This window comes from Carcharodon carcharias, chromosome 13 (genome assembly GCF_017639515.1).
Source record: "Carcharodon carcharias isolate sCarCar2 chromosome 13, sCarCar2.pri, whole genome shotgun sequence".
NCBI lineage: Eukaryota > Metazoa > Chordata > Chondrichthyes > Lamniformes > Lamnidae > Carcharodon > Carcharodon carcharias.
Genome location: NC_054479.1, coordinates 91,406,329 through 91,430,559, shown reverse-complemented (window position 1 = coordinate 91,430,559; position 24,231 = coordinate 91,406,329). Strand labels below are relative to the sequence as shown.

At 43.9% G+C, this 24,231-nt stretch overlaps 1 protein-coding gene across 1 annotated transcript in view; it reads left to right on the top strand.

The window, feature by feature from the left end:
* Positions 1 to 24,231, top strand: part of LOC121286109 (solute carrier organic anion transporter family member 1C1-like) — a 106,786-nt gene that overhangs the window by 74,772 nt on the left and 7,783 nt on the right. The window contains exons 10-12 of the mRNA XM_041203099.1: positions 735 to 900; positions 5,165 to 5,343; positions 10,030 to 10,094. Of these exons, the coding sequence (XP_041059033.1) occupies positions 735 to 900; positions 5,165 to 5,343; positions 10,030 to 10,094 (410 nt within the window). The remainder of the gene's footprint in view (positions 1 to 734; positions 901 to 5,164; positions 5,344 to 10,029; positions 10,095 to 24,231) is intronic.

The window sequence follows — 24,231 nt, the reverse complement described above, 5'->3', positions numbered from 1 at the left end:
TACTCAGAAGGTTGTGAATCTTTAGAATTCTCTACCCCAGAGGGCCGTGGAAGCTCAGTAATTGAGTATGTTTACAGTAGAGATTGCTAGATTTCTGATTAACAATAACGTAAAGGGTTATGGGGATAATGTGGGTAAAAGGCATTGAAGTGTTCAATCAGCCATGATTGTATTGAATGGCAGAGCAGACTTAATGGGCTGAATGGTCTTCTCCTATTCCTATGCTCCTATCTGCCCTAATATACCTTATATGGCTCAATGTCAAGCTTTGATAACACTAATATGAATCATTTTGTGCTTATTTGTTATATTAAAGATGCTATATAAATACAAGTTCTTGTCATTGTTGTTGTCCATATAAGAGTATTGGAAATCTGGAATTCCTGTCGCCCCCAAGAGCTGTTGAGGCTGGGTCAATTGGAAATTTCAAAACTGAGATTGATAGATTTTCTTAGGCGAGCTTACTAAAGTCTACAAAACCAAGGTTGGTAGATGGAGTTAAGTTTGGTAGATGGAGTTAAGACACAGATCAGCCATGATCTAATTAAATGGCTCTACAGGCTCAACGATATGAGTGGCCTCCTTCTGTACTTATCGAAGATATGGAGCTTTGCTGTTTTTGTTCTGTTCTCCCTCAGTCAGTTGGTTTGATGTATTTTTTTTCTCATCAAGTTTAGAGCAAGTATTAAACATGCTAGCACATTTAGTGTACTTCTTCTGCCACTGTATTTCAGGATAACAGAGAGCTCACGTGAGGGGCACAGTTTATTCTCCCAATGTAACGCTGGCTGCATGTGCTCAAGGACGCAGTGGGAACCTGTTTGTGCTGCAAATGGGATGACTTATGTTTCTCCTTGTCTAGCTGGCTGCAAAACATCAAATGGAACAGGGGTAAATATGGTAAGAAAATATTTTATCCATCCGATAACTTTAGGTTCATTCCAAGAACTGATTTGCAACATAATGGAAACTGTTTACAAAGGTCAATATGAAAAAGATTAGATTTAATTTGCAAAAATAACGTGAAACATAGTCATTTCAGGTCTTCAATATTTTTTGATATATTAAAGAAGAGTGGTAGATGAATGATGGCTGTACACTCAAAGACCTTCTGTCCAGTGAACTGGCTCATGATCTCCTGGGTGTCCATATCTCCGCCACAAGGACACCTGCAAACGAGATATGAAGATGGCGGACATTGACACTGACAACTGGGAGATAGTCGCTGGGCAGTGGAAGAGATGAGCAAAAATGAAAAGCTCAGCTGGCCAAGAAGAGGGCCCAGAGAAAACCAACAAATCGTGCACCTTTGCAGCCCACTGTCTTCCTTTGTAGCAAATGCAGCAGAGACTGCCGTGCTAGAGTGGAGCTCCTGAGCCACAGATTAACACAGAGTTTACCATCAGGGCACAAACTTGTCATGCTGTTGATCAAAGAAAAGCTAATTCCTGACTTTACTAAGATAGAGTTTAAGTAAGCACTGAGGAATGATATTCCATTTAACATGCAGGCACAGGTTAAGTGGAAATTCATTTTTCTCATGCTTGCAAAAATGTGTAACTTTATTCAGAGAGCTTCTGTAATCAGACTGTATCTGCTTCAGTTGAACTATTGGCCATATAATCCAAATGGGTATATAACCTGTATATATAATGGGTATATAACTTGTATATATAATGTTGTTCATCCTTTGAGGCAAAGATGACCATGTTTGTCATATAAAGTGTTTGGTAGGGTTTTGTTGGGTATGTAGGTGACTGCCAAGGCCAAACTGTGCCTGGAAGCTTCTGTTACAAATATTGCACATATATTTAGTAAAACAATGCAAACTGGAACTCTCATGAAGCTGAACTCCTAAAGTGATATCCTGAGGCTGAGATATTTGGCTTCCAACAACCACAACCATGTTCTTCTGTACTGAGGGTGACTTGCGAAAGTGGAGAGATTTCTCCCTGATCCAACGTATGACCATTGATCAATAATTGACTATTCTAGTGCTCTTCTGGACTGCCTCCTACCTTCTACTCTATATCAACCTGTGATCATCTAAAACCCTGCTCCCCATAGCACATTCACCCATCACCCTTGCATTTCCTGACCTTGGGTAGAGGTTTACAAGCCTTCTGGAGAAGGGCTGGGAGGTGGGGGTGCCTGTAAAATGATGAGGGAAGGCAGGGATGGAGTGCCTGACACTTTACCGCCATCATGCCAACATGTCCGTGACAGGGGACATGGCAGACAGCCCTGCACCCCAGAGGTCAATTGAGCCACCTATGTGGCCAATTGAGGGCCTCTTCCCACCACTGCTGGCATTTTACCAGCAACAGTGGACCCTCTGCCACATGGGGAAACTGCCAGGCAAACCTTGGTGGTCTTGTAACTGGCTCCGGTGGGTGCTCTCTTTGGCTCAGAGAGGAGCCCCCAGGCAGCAGTGACAGTGCTACTTGCCTTTACCCACCAATTGCCTTCCCATTGTCTGGCAGCTCCTGAGAGCAGGTGGCTGACCTTAATAGGGACAGTTGCCCTCATTGGAAACCAATTAATTATCTACCACTGACAAAGTATAGCCCAGGGTCCACAGACCACTGAAGTAAGATTACCACCCACCTCCCTCCCATCAGTGGGACTCCCACCATGAGGACAAAATTCAGCCGCTTCATTTCAAACCCCTCCATGGTCTCATCCCTCACTATCTCTGTAACCTTCTCCAGCTCCACAAGCCTTCAAAATCTCTGTTTCTCCAATTCTGGCCTCTTGTGGATCCTTTATTTTAATCATGCCATTGGCAGCAGTGCTTTCAGCTGCCTTTCAGGTAATTCCTTCCCTATCCTCTCTGCCTCTCTACCTCTCCCTTCCCTTTTCAGACGTTCGTTCAACATATCCCTTTGATCAAACTTTAATCATTATCCTGACTTCTCCTTCTGTGGCTCTGTATCAAAAAAACATCAAGGCCAGGATTTCCCGGTCGGCGAGCCTTGCCGAAGTGTAAAATGATGACAGGCGGAACTTCTGATATCACCCCGCCTCATTTCAATTTTAAGTCAGCCGGTGCTCAGCAGAAAGCTGTGCAACCGCCAACTTGTCAATGGCCAGTTGAGGCCATCGGCAAAGTAATTAAAGTAATTAATGGACCTGCCCATCCAACATTAGTGTTGATGGGTAGGCCGGGAGCTTGCGGGCGGGCATTGGAAAAAGCATGAAACCTCATCTACTGGCGGGATGAGGTTTCATGTAGGTTTTTAAAAATTTAATAAAAGTGGATTAAAAAGCGATGGACATGTCCCAGTTCATGTGACAGTGTCACCTGAGGGGACATGTCAGGAAAGTTTTTTTTCTCTGTTTTAAAGATTTTTTATTGTGGAGCCTGCGCGAAAGAGCTCACTCTCAGCTCAGGGAATCCTCCCCCCCCACCCACACAGGGAGCACATAGCGCTTCCTTGTGGACGTCACGCTGGGCGGGCCTTAATTGGCCCACCAACGTAAAATGGCGGCATGCCCCCGATTGGGGGCGCCATTCGGAGGCGTGCCTGCTCCTGAACTTCCCCGGATTATTCTGCCCCAAGAATGCTTTTATTGATATCACTCTTGTCAAGCTGCTTGTGAAGGTTAATGCGCTAAAGTAGGTGTAAGTTGTTGTTGACCCATGTTGAATTCTGTTTGACTGGAGTTCCTTGATGCCATACTCATTCAAATGCTGCCTCGCTGTCAATGACAACCACTCTCACATTGCCTCTGTAATTCGTCTCTTGTCCATGTCTGGACAAAGGTTGTAATGAGGTCTGGAGTTGAATGGTCCTGGTAGAACTCAAACTGAGCCTCGATGAGTAGCTTATTGGGGAGTAATTGCCGCTTGATAGCACTGTACGACACTTCACATCACTTTGTTGATGAATGAGAGGAGGCTGATGGAGCAATAATTGCCCAGTTGAACTTGTTCTGCTTTTAATGGACAGAACATATCTGGAGAATTTTCCATTTTATCAGTTAGATGCAGTTTTGTATGTGTACTGGAGCAGCTTGGCTAGACAGGTGGTGAGTTCTGGAGCACAGGTCCTCAGTACCACAGCTGCGATGTTGTCAAGACCTGCAGCCTCTGCTGTGTCCAGAGCCACAGCCATTTCTTCAAAATATAGTGGAGAAAATCAATTTGACTGAAGACCAGTGATGATGGAGATCTCAGAGGGAGGCAGAGAAGGATCATATACTTGGCATTTCTGATTGAAGATATTTTTGATCACTTAGTTTTGTCTTTTGCACTCATGTACTAGACTTCAGTTATCATTGAAGATGAAGATTTTTGTGCAGCCTCATCCTCCTGTTGGTTGTTTAATTTTCCACCACCATTCATGACTGGATGTGGCAGGACTACAGGATTTTAGCCTAACCTGTTATGCATGGGATAGCATGCAGTTTCCATCCTTTCCAAAACAAAAAGTTTTGTTATAGCCACAAAGGCTGGCACCTCATATTTAGGTAAGTCTGGTGCTGCTCCTGCCATGCTCTCCCGCACTCCTCATTGAACCAGAGTTGCTCATCCAACATGATGATGATGGAGGAATGATGTTTATGCCTGGCCATCAGGTTACAAATTGTGATGTGATAAAATTCTGATGCTGTTGATGGCCAGATTTGGGCTGCTAGATCTGTTCTTAATACAGAGGTAGTACCACATGCCACTGTGGGAGGCGTCCTAGTGTGAACAATGGATTTAGCCTTCAAAAGACAGTGTGGTGGTCACTTCTACCAATACAATTATGGACAAAAGCATCTGCAACAGGGAAATCGGTAAGGACGATGTCAAGTAGGCTATTCCCTCGTCTTGATTCTCTTACATCCTGCTACAAGCCCAGTCTAGCAGTTATTTCGTGGTAGCAGGACTTTTCCAGCTCAATCAGCTACATTTATGATATGAAGTCCAAAGTTAGATTGATTTACAAAGATCAGTCCATGTTCAAATAAACGTTCTGAAAGTTGCTGACTTTGTATCAGAAAGGACTAATAGCTGTTGTGACAGTTAAGACAAGCCTTTTAAAGTAATTACACCATTTAGAAATCTTGATTAAAGAAGCATTATGATCAAAGTATCAAAATGGAGTTGTAATCATTATTGCTCATCCATTTTTTTCTCCCAGTAACATCGTGACTTTGAGCCTTTTCTAAACAGGAATTCCACAACTGCAGCTGTATTTCCCAATTGACAGCTGTCAATTCTTCTACAATTCTGGGACAATGCCCAAGAGCTGAGGACTGCAACAAAATTTTTCCATATTTCTTGGCAGTAACAGTGCTCGAATCTTTCACCTTTTCTTTGGGAACCATGGCTGAGTTTGAGATACTAATGAGGTAAATTTTTTATTGAATTAATTTGAATTACTGAATAAATAGAGCCACAAAGAATTTATGCATTTATATAGCCTCTTCCATGAACTCAGGATGCCCCAAATAGCCATTTAGATACTTTTGAAGTCACTGTTGTAATGTAGGAAACATGGTAACCAAGTTGCACACAGCTAGCTCCTATAAGTAGCAATGAGACAATGTTCAAATAATCTCATTTGCAGCGATATTGGTTGAAGGATGAATGTTGGTAAGGACATCAAGGAGAACCCTTTCTTTTCTTTAAAAATAATGTCATGGGATCTTATAAGCTCACCCGAGAGGACAGGCAGGGACTTGGACAGTCTCATCTAAAGGATGGCATCATCCTAAAGTGCAGCACTCCCTCAGTACTGCACTGGAGGTTCAGTCAGAGGCCAGAGTGCTACAAACTGAGTCATGGTTCGCACGTCTTTTACTGAAATAGGAGATAGATGTAAGGGCTACCGCGATTGCTTTCTTCCATCCATTGGGATAAAAGCATAACATATTAGCAGAAACTCACCCACTCTAACGCTGAATTTGGACTGAATTAATTGCCTCAATCTCATGGTAGCTTGCAATGTAGTTCAGCCACAGCATGAACTAATCTAAGCCCTTTACTTAAAATTGGCTACAAATGCAAATAATCCAATGCACAATGCCATGAGGACAGATACAAGTTGCAATTGCACTTGGAAATGTAAAGAAAAAAAAGTTAAGGATGATTTTCCAGACCCTCCAAGGAACCTGCAGTTGGCACTTGGTTGGAGTGGCCAGGATAAATATTCCTGGGAGTTGACACTTGCACTGCTGCACTTAAAAGCAGTCCTGCTGCTTGACTCGATATGCTTCACTGGCTGCTGAAGATGGTAGAATTTAGGCTGACTCCCTGCAGAGCCTTGTCACACAGCTCCTCAGAGACATCCTGGTCATTTTGGATGGTATGTGAGCTCTGGTGCGGATATGCAATTCGAACCATTTGCATTTATCTGTAACAACAATAGTGCCTTTTCCATAAAATGCATCATAGACAGCATATGAAAAACAGATGCAAGTCAGGTCAAGAATGGTTAGGAGGGATAACCAAAGGATTGATTGAAGAGTTAGGTTTGATGGATTTTAAGTGTTCTGCATTATTCTGTGGAATTATCAAGCTCTCAGTATTCTAGTTTATACATATACCCACATCAAACAGTTACTCGATCAACATTTAAAATTCCATTCTTACTTGTTGAATGCACATGTTAAAGATAAACCAATTTAAGACCATTTTTACACATTTCAAAATCGTATATGTTTTTAAGCATATTAATAACTACATACCTGTATATAGCCGAGTAATAGGCAATTTCATGGGCCAGAATTTTTCATATGGAGGGCAGGCTCAGCAAGAGTGAGCAGGGCAGGCATGGAGCCGATCGTCACCCGCTATCGGCTCCGTGCCGCCATTTTATGCAGGCGGGCCAATTAAGGCCCACCCAGAGTAAGACGTGCCCATAAGCGCTCAGCGCTACCTGTGCAGGCAGGGGGAGGGGGGAGAGTCAGGGCCAGCATTCGTTTGTTCACGTGTGCGAAAAGGCGCTTCAATCTCCCTGAGGCAGCTCCATGGCTCAGGGAGATTGAAGGGCTTCTGAAATTATGAAATAAAAGGTTTATAAATTTATTTAAACATGTCCCCTCATGTGACTGTGTCACATGAGATGGGACTTGTTTTTATTTTTTGAGAATTTTTAAATTTATTTAATAAAAGCTTTAGGAAACCTCATCTCGCTCCTGGATGGGGTTTTCTAAAAACGCGAAGGTCGCTTGGCCTTTTCGCCTGCCCGCCAACGGTAAGGTTGGACAGTCAGCATTAACAAGTGCTTCAATTAATTTCTTAATGGCCTTAATAGGCTGTTTACATATCGGCAGGCGCGTAGCTGACTCTGGGGTGTGGTTGCCAAACGAAATATCGTGGGACTGCGCGATGACGTCGGGACATGCGCCCGACATCATCGTGCGTTCATTTTACGCATCAGCCTGTCAGACCCGCCCCCGCATGCCGACTGAAAAATTCTGTCCCATGTAAAAGTCAACCCTCAAATCCTGGCCCAAAAAATCCTTAATTTTTTATATACCTCACATAAAAATCGATCCCTAATGTTCCAAGGGCACTCTACTCTGAGTCAGCTCACTTTTCAGAGCAACACAGCAGAGACCAGGATTACAAGCAGGAATTTTCTGATCTTTCTGGATTGGTGCTAAATCACAGAGTGCAATTTTCCCACTGAGATATGGGGGAACTTCAGTAAAAGTTTAATTTTTCGTTGAAATGACTGAGGCAAGACTGGAACAAACTGTGGGGTCATTATGCACAAGTGTGTGAGTTGCAAGCATATAAAACTTCCCCAGAAATGGAACTAAGTTCACTGAGCTGTCCTATGACCCCACAGGAAACACAAAAGGGATTATTAAAAATGTGCCTTTTTAGGCTTCCATCTTGCTCCAATCCACTTCCTTGTAAGTCGCGTGCATCTGAGACTGAGACTGAAAACCCAGGATGGTTCTGTGCTGACATGTGAACGTAAGCGTCAGTAATTGAGAATAAGCCCCCTTGAAAACATTACCCTGTAAAAGTCCATCCCTTAACATTTTGCCTAAAGAGGGGTCTCAGAAATTCGACTTGTATACGAGTATGTATGGTATATAATTGTTAAAATGCTTCTATCACTTAGTTTTATTTTTGCACTGAGCAAAAATTGCTGGGGCAATATTATGCCTTGCTCTGAAGTCCACTGGGAGACTGCATCAAATCATTCTACTTAAATAATATCCATTATCGCCCATCAGACAGAATAAACTATCATAATCTAAATTCTGACGTCACTAATTCATCAAAGTGGTACTATGCCCAGTTAGCATTTTGAGTGACATCGCACTAGTAATGACTTGCAAATAAATCCACCAGCTGCAATGTGGATCCTTACACAAATAAAGGAAATATATTTTGTTCACGTAACTTGTTATTTTAGTAATTGTATAATTTATAGAGTTAAAACTGTTCAGGTAACAATGTTTATATAAAGCTGTTTTAATTACATGTGGGTTCATCTATGATATAATTGTAATTATATTAATTGAATGACTAATGATCCTGCACTTAGCTGAGTTAAACACTCAAAATGATTAAGTATTGTACCGCACAAAAACTAATTTAGAAAAATGCTGCTTTGTAATTATGATAATTGGCTGGTGTGGCATGATCTAAGAACGTTGAAGTATGGTATTTACAGGAGCCTGACTCAAGGTGTTATGAATAATTACAGAGGAGAATTCAAATGTGCAATTTGTGTATATTAACATATTAAGTGTGTGTGTATGTGTGCGTGAATGTGTCTGTGTGTTGCAGAAGAACTGACCTGTAGATATGTAGGTTTAAAAGTTAAAGGTGGGGACTTAACTTTCATTCTGCCTGCTTTCCAGAATGTCTTTTAAAAAATGTATCTCCATGGAGTACCTAACAAGGAAAGCTGTTTTGATCAGAACTCCCCAAACTCCATTGCACTGAAAATTACTACTTTGTAGTTATAAAAAAAAGGCTTGCATTTCTATAGCACCTCAAGCCTTCCCGTTGTGTTCCACACTAAATGAAGCACCTTTGGAGTGTGGTCACTGTTGTAATGTAGTAAAAGTAGCAACCTGTTAGCACAACCAAGTCACATAATGAGATAAATGATAAGGTCATCTGATCATTAGGTGCTGGTTAAGGGATAAATGGGTCACCCAGAACTCCCCTACTCTTCTTTGAAGAGTGACAAGACCTTTTACATTTACCAGAGAGGATAGGCGAGGCATCAGTTTAACATCTCATTCAAAACGTAGCACATCTGACAGTGCAGTACTCCTTCAGGTCTGCACTGGCGGTCCAGTCTAGATTTTGTGCTCATAACCTTCAGATACAGAGACAAGAACACTGCCACTGTATGATGGCTAATATATATTATTGCTAATTAGAAATTAATATAATTTCCAAAATAATTAACTTTTAAGCTAATGGAATAATCCACTGCATGCAAGAGAGCTATCAAAGGACAAATCCTGAGGATAAAAGAGAGAACTATGGGACAAATTCTTTGTTAAGTTACTGCCAACTCCTTTGGTTTGGGGAGTTTCTTTTGTGTTGAGATCAAGCTAAAACCATTATAGCTCTAGTAAAGATTGTGAGTGGTGGAAAACCAGCAAGACATACAATTACACAGAAATAGGCTATTCAGCCCAACAGATCTTTGCCAGTTTTTATACTCCACATAAGTCAGGGAGAGGTGGTATTATCACTGGACTAACATCCCAGAGACCCAGGGTAATTGCCTGGGGACCCAGGTTCAAATCCCACCATGGCAGTTGGTGAAATTTGAATTCAATTAAAATCTGCTTCATTAATGCCCTTTACAGAAGGAAATCTGCCATTCCTACCTGGCTTTTAAATGCCGTCTGAGCAAGGGCAATTAAGGATGGGCAATAAATGCTGGCTGAGCCAGCAATGCCCATATGAATGAATAACAAAAAACAAGCCTCCTCCACATGTTATCTCATCTACCCTCTCAACGTATCAAACTAAGTAGCATTGCTAGAGAATTTGGGCAGTAATTCATTGTCTTTATAGTGATCTAATTGGTCTGTTGCTTCCATTAGGTCCGTTGATCCAGAGTTGAAACCACTGGCTATAGGCATATACAGTTTGATTATAAGAATGCTCGGTGAGTTTTGTCAGGTTAATGGTGTTTTTAAATTAATCTTTTTCAGCAACTAAAGTCCTGATTGTCATCTAATTCACCCAGCAAGAACTGGGTGCTTTGTGCAGTAGGGGGTGTTGGGAGTAGGGGGTGTGCTCGATTTACACCCTGACCGATTTTACTCTCTATTGAAGTCAATTATGTGCTTAATGTCTGTAACTTCACCTGACTTCACCCCTGTCTCAACTCATCTGCTGCTGAAACCCTCATTCATGCTTTTGTTACCTCTGGACTTGGCTATTCCAATGTACTTCTGTGTGGTCTCCCACATCCTACGCTCTCTAAATTTGAGGTCATCCAAAACTCACCCTTGAGCTCACTGACCTACATGGCTCCTGTTGATTTTTAAAATGCTCATCCTTGTATTCAACTCCTTCCATGGCCTCATCCTTCCCAGCATCTCTGTCATCACCTCCAACCCTACAACCTGCCATATATCTGTGCTCCTTCAATTCTGGCCTCTTGCGCATTCCCAACTTCAATTGCTTGGTGGCCGTGCCTTCAATTGCCTAGGTCCTATACTCTGAATTCTGTTCCTGACACCTCTCCAACTCTCTACATCCCTTTTCCTCCTTTAAGACACTCCTTAAAACACTCTTTGACCTAATATCTCCTTATGTGGCTCAGTGTCATATTTTGTTTTATTATGCCCTTGTGAAGTGCCTCAAGGCATTTTGTCATATTAAAGTGCTGTATAAATATAAGTTATTGTTGTTGTATAAACCAGGCAACCAACGAGAACCCATCCCAGTCACCCCGACAGGTTAGATTAAAATCAAGCCTAAACAACTTCACACTGTCTGCAACAATAGGTACAGCTAAAAAGTAAATTAACGTTTATGAAGATTTCCACTGGTATTTTTGGATATAATTTTTTGTTTGTTTTTCCACTTTCACTAGAAATAATGAGCAGGGCAAGTATTCATATATTTAAGACGTTTATTGATCATTATAAAAGCCTCAGAAAGCAATGCTTCAGACATCTGATTACAGCATGACAGGGATGTGTGTAATATTCCAAAACCTGGGACACTAGCTATTCTGTGCAAAAAATAAAATACTTTCAGTGATGAATTATGAATTATTGGAGTTCATGATTGGAAAAGGGAAAAAGTGAACAAAGGGGAAACATCAGATTAAGTTGATTTGGATAAACACTGGTCTCCATTATACCCGAGACAATTAAAGACGAGCCACATGGACCCTCAACTTTTAACTCACGTGTTGGTTCTTCATACCTCTTGCAGCTAAGACATTAAGACTGCTGACCTTTATGTGCATTGCAGCTGTTTTAAGCTCATCTAAAACGCAGCCCCTGTGTTCACAGAACAACATTTGCTTCCAATGTGGCAACACCTCAATTTTAAAATTCTCATCTCTGTTTCAAATCCTTCCATGGCCTTGATTGTCTATATCTCTGTAATTTACAGCCCTACAAAATTATGCAAACTGTAATTTCTTCCAATTCTGACCTCTTTTTCACCCCCCACTTCCTTTGTGTAACAGTCTTGAGGGGCCGAATAACTTAGGCCCGTTCCTTTGTTCCAGGAATCCTGTATTTCTTCCTATGTTCACACCTCCTTCGGTTGTCCTCCGCTCTAACTCTGGAATTTCCTCACCATCTCCCACTCTTCATTTAAGACAATTCTTGAAACCCAACTCTTTGGGCAAACATTTAGATGCCTTTCCAAATCCTTCTCTGATTTGGTATTAATTTTTTTCTGATAACTAACCTGTAATGAACTTGAGGTACCGGACAGGTTTCTTACTTGAACCAAATAACTTTATTGCAGAGCTCCTTTAGAAGCTGCATTCTTGAATCAAGTCCACGACTAGAAAGCTCCGCTTCCAGGCTTACCCGCACTTAGGGCTCATTCGTCAGAACAATCACGTGACCCCCTGAAGGCAAAAGGAAATGTTACACCTTCAATCACTACATTTTCTCCCCCTTTAGTTCTTTTTACATTTCCTGTTTACAAAGAGTATTTTAATCCAGAACATGTACATATATGCACAAGCCATGTGATTAAAGATTCAGGCTGGGGTTTTCAGTGCCCGCCAGAGTCGGGTGTGTTTGGTGATGTGAGTGGATAATATGGCATGATCAGTTTCATGACAGCAAGAAACTAGTTTGTGATTGTCTGCTCAGCCCTCCAGCGGGCCGCGCTTCCCGCTATCGGACGTTGGGAACTTCATTGTAACACATCTGCACATCATTATTAGGCCAGCCCGCCAGAATTGTCCCCACCCCGCTGGATCGTCCGTCCACATTGGCGGGAAAGCATGCCAACGTATTTCGCAGCAGCACATAAAGGGCGTGTGCTTGGCAGGCTGCACTTTGACGGGAACTTGGAGGTGAGTTCACAACAACAACCAGGGTCACCTGTTAGACTTCAAGCTTGAGAAGCATTGCGGGGGGGGGTGGTGGTGGTCAAGGGCAGCCCTGCCGTTGAGGCAACTGCTGATGGTTCAGGGAGGGAAAGGGCAGCCCTGCAGTTGAATATGGCGCACAAGCATTCGGGTTTGGGGTAGGTTGGGCGAGGGAAGTGGCCACGCATTGGAGAAACCTTGCATAAAATGACCATTCTCTGCAGCTGAAACAGTTCATGCGCAGCCACATTGATGTGATTGGAGTTGGGCCTCTAGCTTATCCGCCCACTCAAGCAACGCAGAGGCATCAAAGTGCTACCAAGTACTCCAGAGCTTTTCACCCCTCAGGCACAGGCTGCAAAGTCTGAGTGTTTTATTGGATTGCAGAACAGTTGGAGGACTGGGCATGTTGTACAATCTCCTTGCTAAAGCTGGCCATGTAGCAGTCACTGCTGGAGGTGCTCACAGCCTCTTGCAATGTCAGTATCCAACTTTGGACCAGTCTCCCCCATGGTTCAAGCTAACAGTGCAGCCTTGCAGAGCGGGTTAGGAGAATGCATGCACAGCATGCAGTCCAATGGCCGAAGCTGCCAATCGGTCAGGTGGAGTGGGGAAGAGGTGGGTGGGGTTTCGGGCGCCCGTGCAGTGCATTAACCTCTGGCCATCCAAGTGGTGGCCAGCACTCTCTGGGAAGTGGTAAGAGGCCTTCACACTTAACAGGACACATCCTCAGTACACCCATGCTAACCACGTGTCTCTCTCTTTCATCCTGCAGGAGGAGTACATCAGGATCATGGAGCCTAGTGAACTAGCTGTACACCTGTATACAGAGTGTGAAGATGGAGGAGAGAGCGACTGAGGCTCCTGGCTACACAGAGGGAGGAGCAGCAACCTCAGGAAGAAGGGGCGGCTGGGGCTCCTGAACACGCCGTCCAAGAGCCACAGGGAGCTGTCACAGGCCAGTGCCTAATGACACCCAGAGCCTATAGATGCCACCTTTCATTCCTGCAGATGACTGACAACCAGTGTTACCGAAGATCACGCATGTCTAGGGAACTGGTCAGTCACATCTGGCAGCTACTGCATGATCTAGTGCCACAGGGACATGGAGGGCATCCACTGCCAGTGGCTGTGAAAGTGACGGTGGCACTCAATTTCTATGCCAGTGCCTCCTTTCAGGGCTCCTGTTATGATCCAAGTTGAGGTTACCCCCGCACAAGCCTGATCCCAGAGTGGAACCCAGTTTGATAGATCCTAACTTTTATTTTTGTTTGTTTATATACGTGGAGAGTAGCTATGAACAGAAGCATAGGAGTCAGCTGATGAGCTTTTAACAAAATAATATAACATTTATTCAACAAGAAAAGATGAACTATATTACAATACTCCTTCACCCACAACTATACCTTTACAGATGTATACAGATTTGTAAGCGTAACACAAGTTACAAAATCTATCTAATATCCACAGTAAGTACACAGTCTGGGTATCAATAGGCACCCCATGGTCAGACACACTGCACTCTGAAACCAAGTAACAGATGCCACGTCAACCAGATGCTATGTATCGCTCCTCAACTCCCCCCAGATGCTTGTCACACTGTAAGCCAACCAGGCGCACTGAATTCTGTCCTTCACATGAGGGATTCCAATCTCCACTCTCCAAGACCTCGCCTTGAAATCTTACCCCAAACACATTTTCACTCAGACACCTTCCACAAGGGTTCATCTCCAGGGTTTCAAACTCTCCTTCTGATGTTCCACTTCCCTGGGTCACCACATGCACTCAAGCTGTCTTCCACGGACCCTCTCTCAACAACTCAGCCTTAACAGTACACCACTGCTTCACATGTCTATAGCAAGAATTACAGACCTTCAGTTGTCTCTTTGAATCTTCTTGCTTCTTGCAAGCTGTTCTCACTTTAAATTTGAAGCTTGGAGCCTTTCTCTCTGCCCCTCACACATAACTTCACTTAATAGGACCTTTTTCCAGGTTCCTGCCCTTCCTTTAACGAGAAGGTCTTCTTCAGACTTTCTCCTCTTCCACTGCCCTGGACTTTTGGAGTTTTTCTTAGTCTGGGACTTGCTATCTGTCTCCTTTCAGGCTGCTTCTGCTTCATAGCTGCCTTCAAACCAACTGAACTCAACAACTTCCAAAACAAACTGCTGTCTTTCTTCTGTGTGTGTGTCTGGGGGAGGAACCTGCCTATCTGGCCTCCTGTTGCTAGGCAACAACACTGTTCTTCCTACTCTTATGTGTTTACTTTCACTTTAAAAGGATCGTAAACATCTTACTAGAAATGTAAGTAGCCTTTTAAAGTGAAACCAAAACTCCATTTAACCTTTCTTAACACACAGATACAGAAATACAAACCAAACTTAAACTTTAAAGCTAAAACTCATTCTTAACATCCACAAATACAAATATAACTTAATTAAGCTATCTCTATTTCCTAACAGCTCCACAGGTGACCTCTATGGGATGTCTCAAGCCTCCACCCAGAAATGCATCCATGAGGTCACGGATGCCATCTTTGCGAGGGCACACAACATTATGCATTTCGACCAGGACAGCAAGGATGCAAGAGCGATTGGATTCGCCTAGATCTCGGGTTTCCCATAGTTGCAGGCTGTGATCAACTGCACTCGTGTGACACTCAGATCTCTGTTGCAACACATGGCGAACTATATCACCTGTAAGGGGTTCCACTCGCTGAATGTGCAGTTGGTGTGCGACCACCAGAATTGCATCCTGCAGGTGTGTGCACAGTTTCCAGGAAGTGTGCAAGATGCCTACACCCTCAGTTGGTCACAGATCCCTGGAATCTTCCAGGATCCACAGAGGCTGCAGGGATGGCTCCTTGGGGACAAGGTCTACTCGCAGAGGACGTGGCTGATGACATCAGCATGGCAGCCTCAGACTGCAGCAGAGCGACGTTATAATGAGGCTCAAGCAGCAGCTTGCAACTTGGTGGAGCAGACCATCGGGATGCTGAAGATGAGGTTCCGATGCCTGGACCGGTCTGGTGGAGCCCTGAAAAACAGTCCGCAGAGGGTGTCACGCATCATCGTCATCTGCTGCACCCTTTACAATCTGGCGCTGCAACAGGGTGAGGAGCTGGCTGAGGAGGAGCTGGAGGTCTCTTCCAATGAGGAGGACGTCAACAAGGACGAGGTTGAGGAGGTCCTCGGAGGTGGCAATAACGGGGATGAGGCCCTCACGCTGGCTAGACAAGGCAGGCATGCCCAGGAGGACCTCATAGCTGCTAGGTTTGTGGAGGATGATAACGACATATAGTGAGGTGACCCCCATTGCATCTGTGAACATTTGACTCCAATCTAGTTTATGGCAGTGCAAATACCCACTGTGAGATTGCGCCTGCCATGGAGATGTAGTGGAGGCCCTAATAGTTGCTCGATTGCAGGAGGATAATGCCAACATGCAGTGAGGACACTCCATAGATCTTCACAGAGCCTCTGAGAATGTCTGACTCCTGTTTGGCTGAGGGCAGCTCGCTTGTGCTCTGTGATCAGGGTCATATCATAGAGACGCAGCCAAGAAACTTTAGAAGCATCAGATCCTTTGTCTGCCTTCAGTGCCTGAGCCCTTCAGGAGCACAGCATCACTGGTCACAGATGCTGAAGAGATGGGGGTCAGCTCCACCTTAAAGGTGCTGAGAGCACACAGAGAGAATGACGGAACTCTGTGGCTCCTGCCTACTACATTCTGGCAGCAATGACCAACACCGCTGAGGTACAGGCATCAGTAATGTGTCCAGGGAGTGTGAGGCCGGATAAGCACTTTGGTCTGAAGGCTGCACAGAGCACAGGGGAGAGGCCCTGGACTGAGACACCTGCCTTTATCTTGTCAGAAAGGTTTTACATCTGAATGACAAGAACATGCGAGCAAGGAGTTATAGGCAGGGAGACATTCTTAGCCGTTTTTTGACAATAGTGAACAGTATGTACAAGTGATTAACACCTGCGCCCAGGCTTTGCAACTAATTCTTCTTAACCTTCCTAACCCTGCCGCTATGTCTTGGTGCTCCCTGGACATCCACAGCAGAGGTGGAGGCAGCCTGCTGACTACAATGCCCTGTCTGTGATGACCAAGGGCTTAGACTTGGAGGGCCCTGGCCTGCTTTCAGAGTCCTGTTGTGTGGCAGTGGCACCCTCTGCGGCCTGGGGAGCTGGAGTTACTGAGGTCAAAGGAAGAGGGGAGTCAGGTGGGCCGGGCACTCTCGGAGTCACCTAGGTGGATGGGCCTGGAGTGTGCACCTGCTGATCCTCCTCCCTATGGGTGCCTGGGGGTTCCAGGCCGACTCCTTGAGGAGCAGGGGCAGCTGGAGTGAGATCGAGCTGCCAGGTACCCTTCCCGCATACACACTGTTGGAGGCTAACTATGGCATCAGCGATGGAGTTGAGCCTGTGCTGCAATATAGGAATGATGTCCTGGACCACAGTCTCCATGACGGCCATGATCTTACCAGTATTAACCTTAGTGCATTGACATGCCAGCACCATCACCTCAGAGTGAAGGCAAACAGACTCCTCCATCATGCCTTGCAATCTGAGGAATTCAGCAGACATCCCTTTCTGATGTTCCTGAGCTTGCCTTCGCAGCTCCAGCAACCGAGGTATGACTAAGTCCAGAGGCTCATCATCTGACTTGGACTCAGCAAATTTCGAGTCTCCATTAATCCTCTGAGTGCCGGATGCCTGGGAAGTCACTGCTGCCACCTGCTGTGGATCAGACAGTGTGATGTGCTTACCAAATTGTGATCCTGAGGCTATTCCGCAGGTAGGTCCCACCAAGGTGTGTGTGCTGCGCTGGTGGCGGGTGTGGGTGAGCGCTGTGACAAGACTTCAAGGAGTGTCCCTCCAGATTCCACTTCAGAGGTTTCTTCGGGGCTTGATTTGAGGCCCTGCGTCATGGACTCTGTCGGCTGTTTGGCAGATGTGCCTGCAGAAGCAAGAGGAGATAATTAGTACATGGCAGTGACCTGTGAAACAGGACACATCACTCAGGGCATAGTTGTCTGATGGATGTTGCACTGCTGAATTCTCACTTGGTAGAGCAGCGCCGACCTCACTGTCAGCACAGGAGGAGTCCAGATCCTCACCGACCAGCTGGTTCTGTTTTCAAAGTCCATGAGGACATTGATTTCAGGCATTTCTCCACAAGTCTGTGACCTTCCCTCTTGTTGTGTGCCAGCTTGTCCTGCAGGAATAAAGATGGAGAGAGTTTAAGCAGGACGCCTGCCAGGCCAAATGAGTGTGCTCAGCATATGTGGGTGGTGAGTGGTCCCAGTGGTGGGCTGAGGACAATTATGGTGTGTGTGAGAGAGTGAATGGTGATGTTCCTTGAGCTGGCAGTGAATGAGGGCCCTGTGGGTTAGTGAGTATGTGAGTTGAGAGTGATGAGAAGAGTGACTTACTCTGGTGGAACGGAGCAGATCATTCATTCTCTTGCGGCACTGGGTGGCTGTCCTCTTTTGAAGGGCATTGGCACTGATCACCGCTAGCACCACCTCCCAAGCCTGGCTGGTCACACCGCTGTGCTTCCTGCAGCCAGAGCAGGGGTAGAGGACATCCCAGCAGGACTCCACGGCATTCAAAAGACATCCCATTGACTAGTCACTGAACCTAGGGGCTGTAGTCTTTTTGCCTTTCATGGACATCTTCCCTGCAGCAACCATGGACTGGAAGCACTGAGATGTGTGTGCATGGCTGGACTTTAAATATGGCGCCTGGTGTGATGAAAGAATGAGGTGATGGCAGGCAGGTGAATGAGAGCCCGCCTGCCATGGAAACGATGTGTTTCCTGGGAATGCATAAATAATGTGGTGGATTTGGGATGATATGGCGTGAAAACCCACCATCGCAGCTGGCGGGCAAACCTGCCTACTACTGCACTGCGTGCAAATCTGGGATGATTCCGCCCAAAGTCTCTGAGATGGTTTTCTAATTCGGTTAGAGCGGTATAGCTGTACCAGTTCTGATTCTCCTACTGGATCAACATGATCAGGAACGGCAGTATCAGGGGCATCCTTAGAAAGTGGCAGTTCAGGATTAGATCATTCAACAGGGACATCAGGTATGTCCACCCTAGGTCGATCTGCCACCTCAGGGATTAAAGGTTTGACATCAAGTACAGACGGCACAGTTGATTGTTGGAATGTCTCTCTACTCCTTAGATGATCCACATGTTTTCAAACAATCCGGTCTTCCATTTCCACTTGGAATGACAAGGGTCCAGCTTCAGGGACAATTATACCAGGAACCCAACTCGGTCTATTTCCAAAATTCCACATGAAAACTATATCTCCCACAGTAAATCTTCGAGCATTGCTATGAATATCGTGATTCAATTTCTAACTACACTGATTCTTCTCTACCTGCCCTTCTAAGTTTGGAAACACCAACTTAACCTTGTACGAAGGCAGTATTTCATCAGTAAGTCAGACACTGTTGAACCCGTAGTTGCATGAGGAGTCATACCATAATTGAGAAAAAAACTTGAAAGACGAGTTTCTAAAGTACCTTTGGATAACTTCTTCATTCCTGATTTGAAAGTTTGCACAGCTCTTTCAGCTAATATGATGAGGGATAATTTTAATATGTTTAATTCCATTTAAACTCATGAATCTCTGAAATCCTGTACTAGCGAAGACAGTGCCATTATCCAAAACAATGACTTCCGGTAGGCCATTATGCTAAAACATTGGCACAGCTTTTCAATAGTTTCACATGATGTCAGTGATCTAACTTCATACACATCCATCCACTTAGAATATGCATCGATGATCAACAAAAACATGTTCCTAAAAATGGACCAACTTGGTCTATATGTAGTCTAATCCAGGGTTGATTAGGCCACTCCCACAGATGCAGTAGAGTTAGAACAGGCAACTTCTGTTGTTGCTGATACTGGGACAGTTTTTGACCAGGATTTCAATGTCACTGTCCATGCCTGGCCATCAGACATAACTTCACGCAAGCATCTTCATTTTCGATATGCCAGGATGCACACTGTGAAGCTCTGTCGAGTGTGGATCCCTTCCTTGCGAAGGGACGGCGACTCTTGATTCACACAACAAAATTCCATATTGATAATTTAACTCTGTTTTTCGGGAATGGAACGGTCTCATCTCTTCAGACACTGGTGAACTCGACCATCCTTGCGATACCAAGTCTCAGACTATTGACAAAATTGGATCCCTGTTTATCCAATTCCTTATTTGCTTCGCACACACAGGTGAAGAGTCCAAGAAATTCAACACAAGCATAACTTCTTGTGGCACTGGAGCATGTACAATGTTATCTGGTAATGGAAGATGACTGAGTGCATCTGCATTTGCAATATGCACACCAGGACAGTGTGTAAAGATGTACTCATATGGCAATAATATCAAAGCCCCATGTTGAATTCTTGCTGAGGATATTGGCAGAATGGCTTTATCCTTACTAAATAAACCCATTAGTGGTTTATGGTCTGACACTATGGTGAAATGTCATCCATATGATATAAATATTGATGTAATTTCTTCACTTGAAATGTTACTGATAAACTTTCCTTTTCTAGTTGTGAATAGCCCTTCTCGGCAGCAGAGAGGGTTATGGAGACAGAGCCGATTGGTCTTCCTGATCTGATTTCTGTCTTTTCTTTTTTTGTTTGCCGTAGAGTTTTGTCTCATCCTTCATTTTGATTTCACAGTTGGCCAAATACCTCTCTGGTGAAATCTTAACTTTGTTCAGTTCGGTGGTTGAGTCACCCATGGCTTCGTTACCCATTCGCATCTTACAGAGTCCCATAACTTTACCTTCTAATGCCTCTTTTGTTTTAATCAGCTGATTCTTCAGCTCTTCTGTCTCCTTTTTGTATCTTTTGGCTTCCTCCTGGAACATTGAACATTGTTGAGTCTTTTCTGCCAACTGTTGCTTCAGTTTGTTCAGAATGGCACTGTATTCGTTTTGTTTCTTTTCATGATTTTCCTGTGGAACCAACTCTAACCTGAGGGATCCTTGCATCCTGTGAAGGTCCTTTGATTCTCCTAACTCATTCCAAAATGTCATATTCCCTTATCAATTCAGGAACTCTTCCTGTTCTCACTTGAAAGATTTCTGTCCAGTTGAGCTTAATTTTTTGTAACCAGTCGCAGCCCAGAAGACCAGGCCATTCACCTGTCACTGTGATCACTGGAAGCTGGGCTGACTGTTGCCTATAGGACACAGGTACTGTGGCGATGTCCTTTACCTATATTGATTCACCAGAGTATGCCTTCAGGTGAGCCGTGGTTTGCTCCAGATTCAGTGGCTGGATACCTTCATTTAGGTAATTAAGTGTGTGTTCTCCCACCACTGTGGTTGAGGCTCCCGTGTCTACCTCCATGACTAGAGGCTTCCCGTTCACTTGAAAGGTAATGGCTGTTGGTTCAGTTTTTACTGCTTTGACATTGTACAGGGAATAGACATCAGTATCAGCAAGCTTTTCTCCATTTAAATAGTATTCTGCTTTTCTATTCTTCCTGCCAAAGTGGAAAACCTCACATTTTCCCACATTATACTCCATCTGCCAATTTTTTGCCCACTCACTTAACTTACCTATATCCCTTCGTAGACTCTTTGTATCCTCCTCACAACTTGGTTTCCTACCTTTCTTTGTATCATCAGCAAATTTGGCTACAATGCAATTGGTCCCTTCATCTAAGTCATTGATACAGATTATAAATAATTGAGGTCCCAACACTGATCCCTGTGGCACTCCGCTAGTTACAGTTCACCAATCTGAAAATGACCCATTTACCCTGGCTCTCTGTTTCCTGTTAGTCAGTCCTCTATCCATGCTAATATATCAGCCCCAGCACCATGAGCTCTTATCTTGTGTAGTAGCTTTTTATGTGGCACCTTATCAAATGCCTTTTAGAAATCAAAATACACTACACCTACATTTATCCATCCTGCTTTTTACATCCTCCGGGAACTCTAATAAATTTGTCAAACGTGATTTCCCTTTCACAAAACAATGTTGACTCTGTCTGAATGTATTCTGATTTTCTAAATGTCCTGCTATTACCGCCTTAATAATGGATTCTAGCATTTTCCCAATGCTAGATAATAGACTAACTGACCTAGCGTTTCCTGCTTTCTGTCTCTTTCCTTTCTTGAATAGCGGTGTTACATTTGTGGTTTTCCAATCCATCAGATCTTTCCAGAATATAGGGAATTTTGGAAAATTACCACCAAAACATCCATTATCTCTGCAGCACTTCTTTTAAGATCCTAGGATACAGGCTATCAGGTACAATGGATTTGTCAGCCTTTAGTCCCATTAGTTTTCTTAGTATTTTTTCTCTGGTGATTGTGATTGTTTTAAATTCCTCCATTCCTTTTGCCTCTTGATTTTCTACATTTTTGAGTTGCTTTTTGCGTCTTCTACTATGAAGACAGAGACAAAATACTTGTTCAAAGTCTATGACAGTTCCTTGTTTTCCATTATTAATTCCCCAGTCTCACCCTCTAAGGAACCAGTGCTTACTTTAGCTTCTCTCTTTCGTTTTATATACTCTTAAAAGACTTTACTGTCTGAGTTTATATTTCTTGCTAGTTTTCTCCATTCTCCATTTTTTCTCTTTATTATTTCTTTTAGTCATCCTTTGCTGGTTTCCAAAATGTTCCCAATCTTCTGGGCTACCATTAATCTTTGCAGAATTGTACATCTTTTCTTTCAATTTGATACCATTCTTAATTTCCCTAGTTAGCCATGAGTAATGCACCCATCTCATGGCATCTTTCTTTCTCAATGGAATACACTTTTGAGAGTTGTGAAATATCGCTTTAAGCAGTGCCACTGCTTCCGTACCATCTTACCTTTAACTTATTTTCCAATTCCAATTTAACTAACTCTGTCCTCATATCATTGTAATTGCTTTTACATAAGTTTAAGACACTAGTTTCAGAACCAAATTTTTCACCCTCAAACTAAATGTGAAATTCTATCATGTTATGACCATTCTTACCTACAGAACTCTTTAATGTGAGGTCATTAATTAATCCTATCTCATAACACATTACCTGGTCTAAAATAGCCTGTTCCCTGGTTGGTTCTAGAATGTATTGTTCAAAGAAACTGTCCCAAATACACTCAGTGAACTCATCCTCAAGACTACCTTTGCCAATTTGATTTGTCTAATCTATATGAAGGTTAAAATCTGCCATGATTATTGCAGCACCTTTCTTACAAGTACCCATTATTTCTTGATTTTACTTTGCCCTACAGTATAGTCACTGTCATGGGACCTACAAACTATTCTCACCTGTGAGTTATTTCCTTTGCTATTTCTTATCTCCATCCAAACTGCTTTTACATTTTGATCCTCTGAACCAAGATCATTTCTCACTGATATATTGACCTAATCCTTTATTAACAGAGTCACCTCACCTCCTTTTCCTTTCTTCTTGTCCATCCAAAAGGTGAATATTCAGTTCCCAGCCATGGTCACTTTGTAACCATGTCTCTGTGTAGGCTATCATATCATACTTATTTATTTCTATTTGTGCTATCAATTCATTTGTTATGAATGCTACATGTATTCAGATAAAAAGAGCCTTTAATTCTGTCTTTTTACATTTTTCCTTATTCTGATCTTATTTGCTGGTACACTCTTTTGTTTGTATGCTCTGTCTCTTCCTGTTATACTCTGGTTATCAATACCCTGCACCATTGTCTTGTCCCTTCCCTTTGACTTTCCAAACCTCCCCTCACATGAATTCTTCCCTTAGTCTTACCTATGTCATTGGTACCCAAATGGGCCATAACAACAAGATTTCCCCTCCCACTCCAAGTTCCTCTCCTGGCCTGAGGAGATGTCCTTAACCCTGACACCGGGCAGGCAATGCAGTCTTTGGGACTCGCACTCTGGGCTGCAGAGAACAGTATCTATCTCCCTAATTATGCTGCCCCCTATTAGAGCTACATTCCTATTTATTCCCCTTGCTTGACTGGCTCCCTGCACCACGATGCCGTGGTCAGTTTGTTCATCCTCCCTGGAGTCCCTGATCTCATCCACACAAGTTGCAAGAACCCCATACCTGTTGCATCATTGCAAGAGCTGAAGGTCCTTCATTGCTACCTTCTGGATCCTCATAACTCACTCATAGTCACACTCACATCTCCCTCACTATGGGAAGTACCCAGCCTAAGGGATGTGACTGTTTCCTGGAACAAAGTGTCCAGGGGCAGAACTTTTCCCTCATTGGGCAGGCGCACACCCAACCCAAACAGGAGTAAAATAGTGCACATGATGTCAGGTGAGCATCCCAACGTCATCGCACATCTCACAATATTTTGCTCAGAAGGCACACACTAGAGGCGGCAGGGTGCCCGCTGACAATTAAGAAGCTTATTAAGGCCCTTAATCAATTATTTTTGACACGTCCCTGCTCATGTGCCAGAGTCACATGAGGAGACATGTTTTCCTTATTTTTGAAACCTTTCCTTTTAATGTTAAAAATCTTCAGCTCCCTGAGGTGGCTCTGTGCCTCCAGGGAGCTTTCACCGAGTACATTCCCGTGAATACGCACAGTTCAGCGCTTGCACTCCTCCTTCCCCCACCCTGGCTGCACTGAGGCTCTGAGTGTGCCTCTCACGCCATTAATTGGCTGGCCAGTGTGAAATCACGGTCGGGGCTCGATTGTGGGCAGCAGTGGGTTTTGGGGCTGCTCCCGGGCCT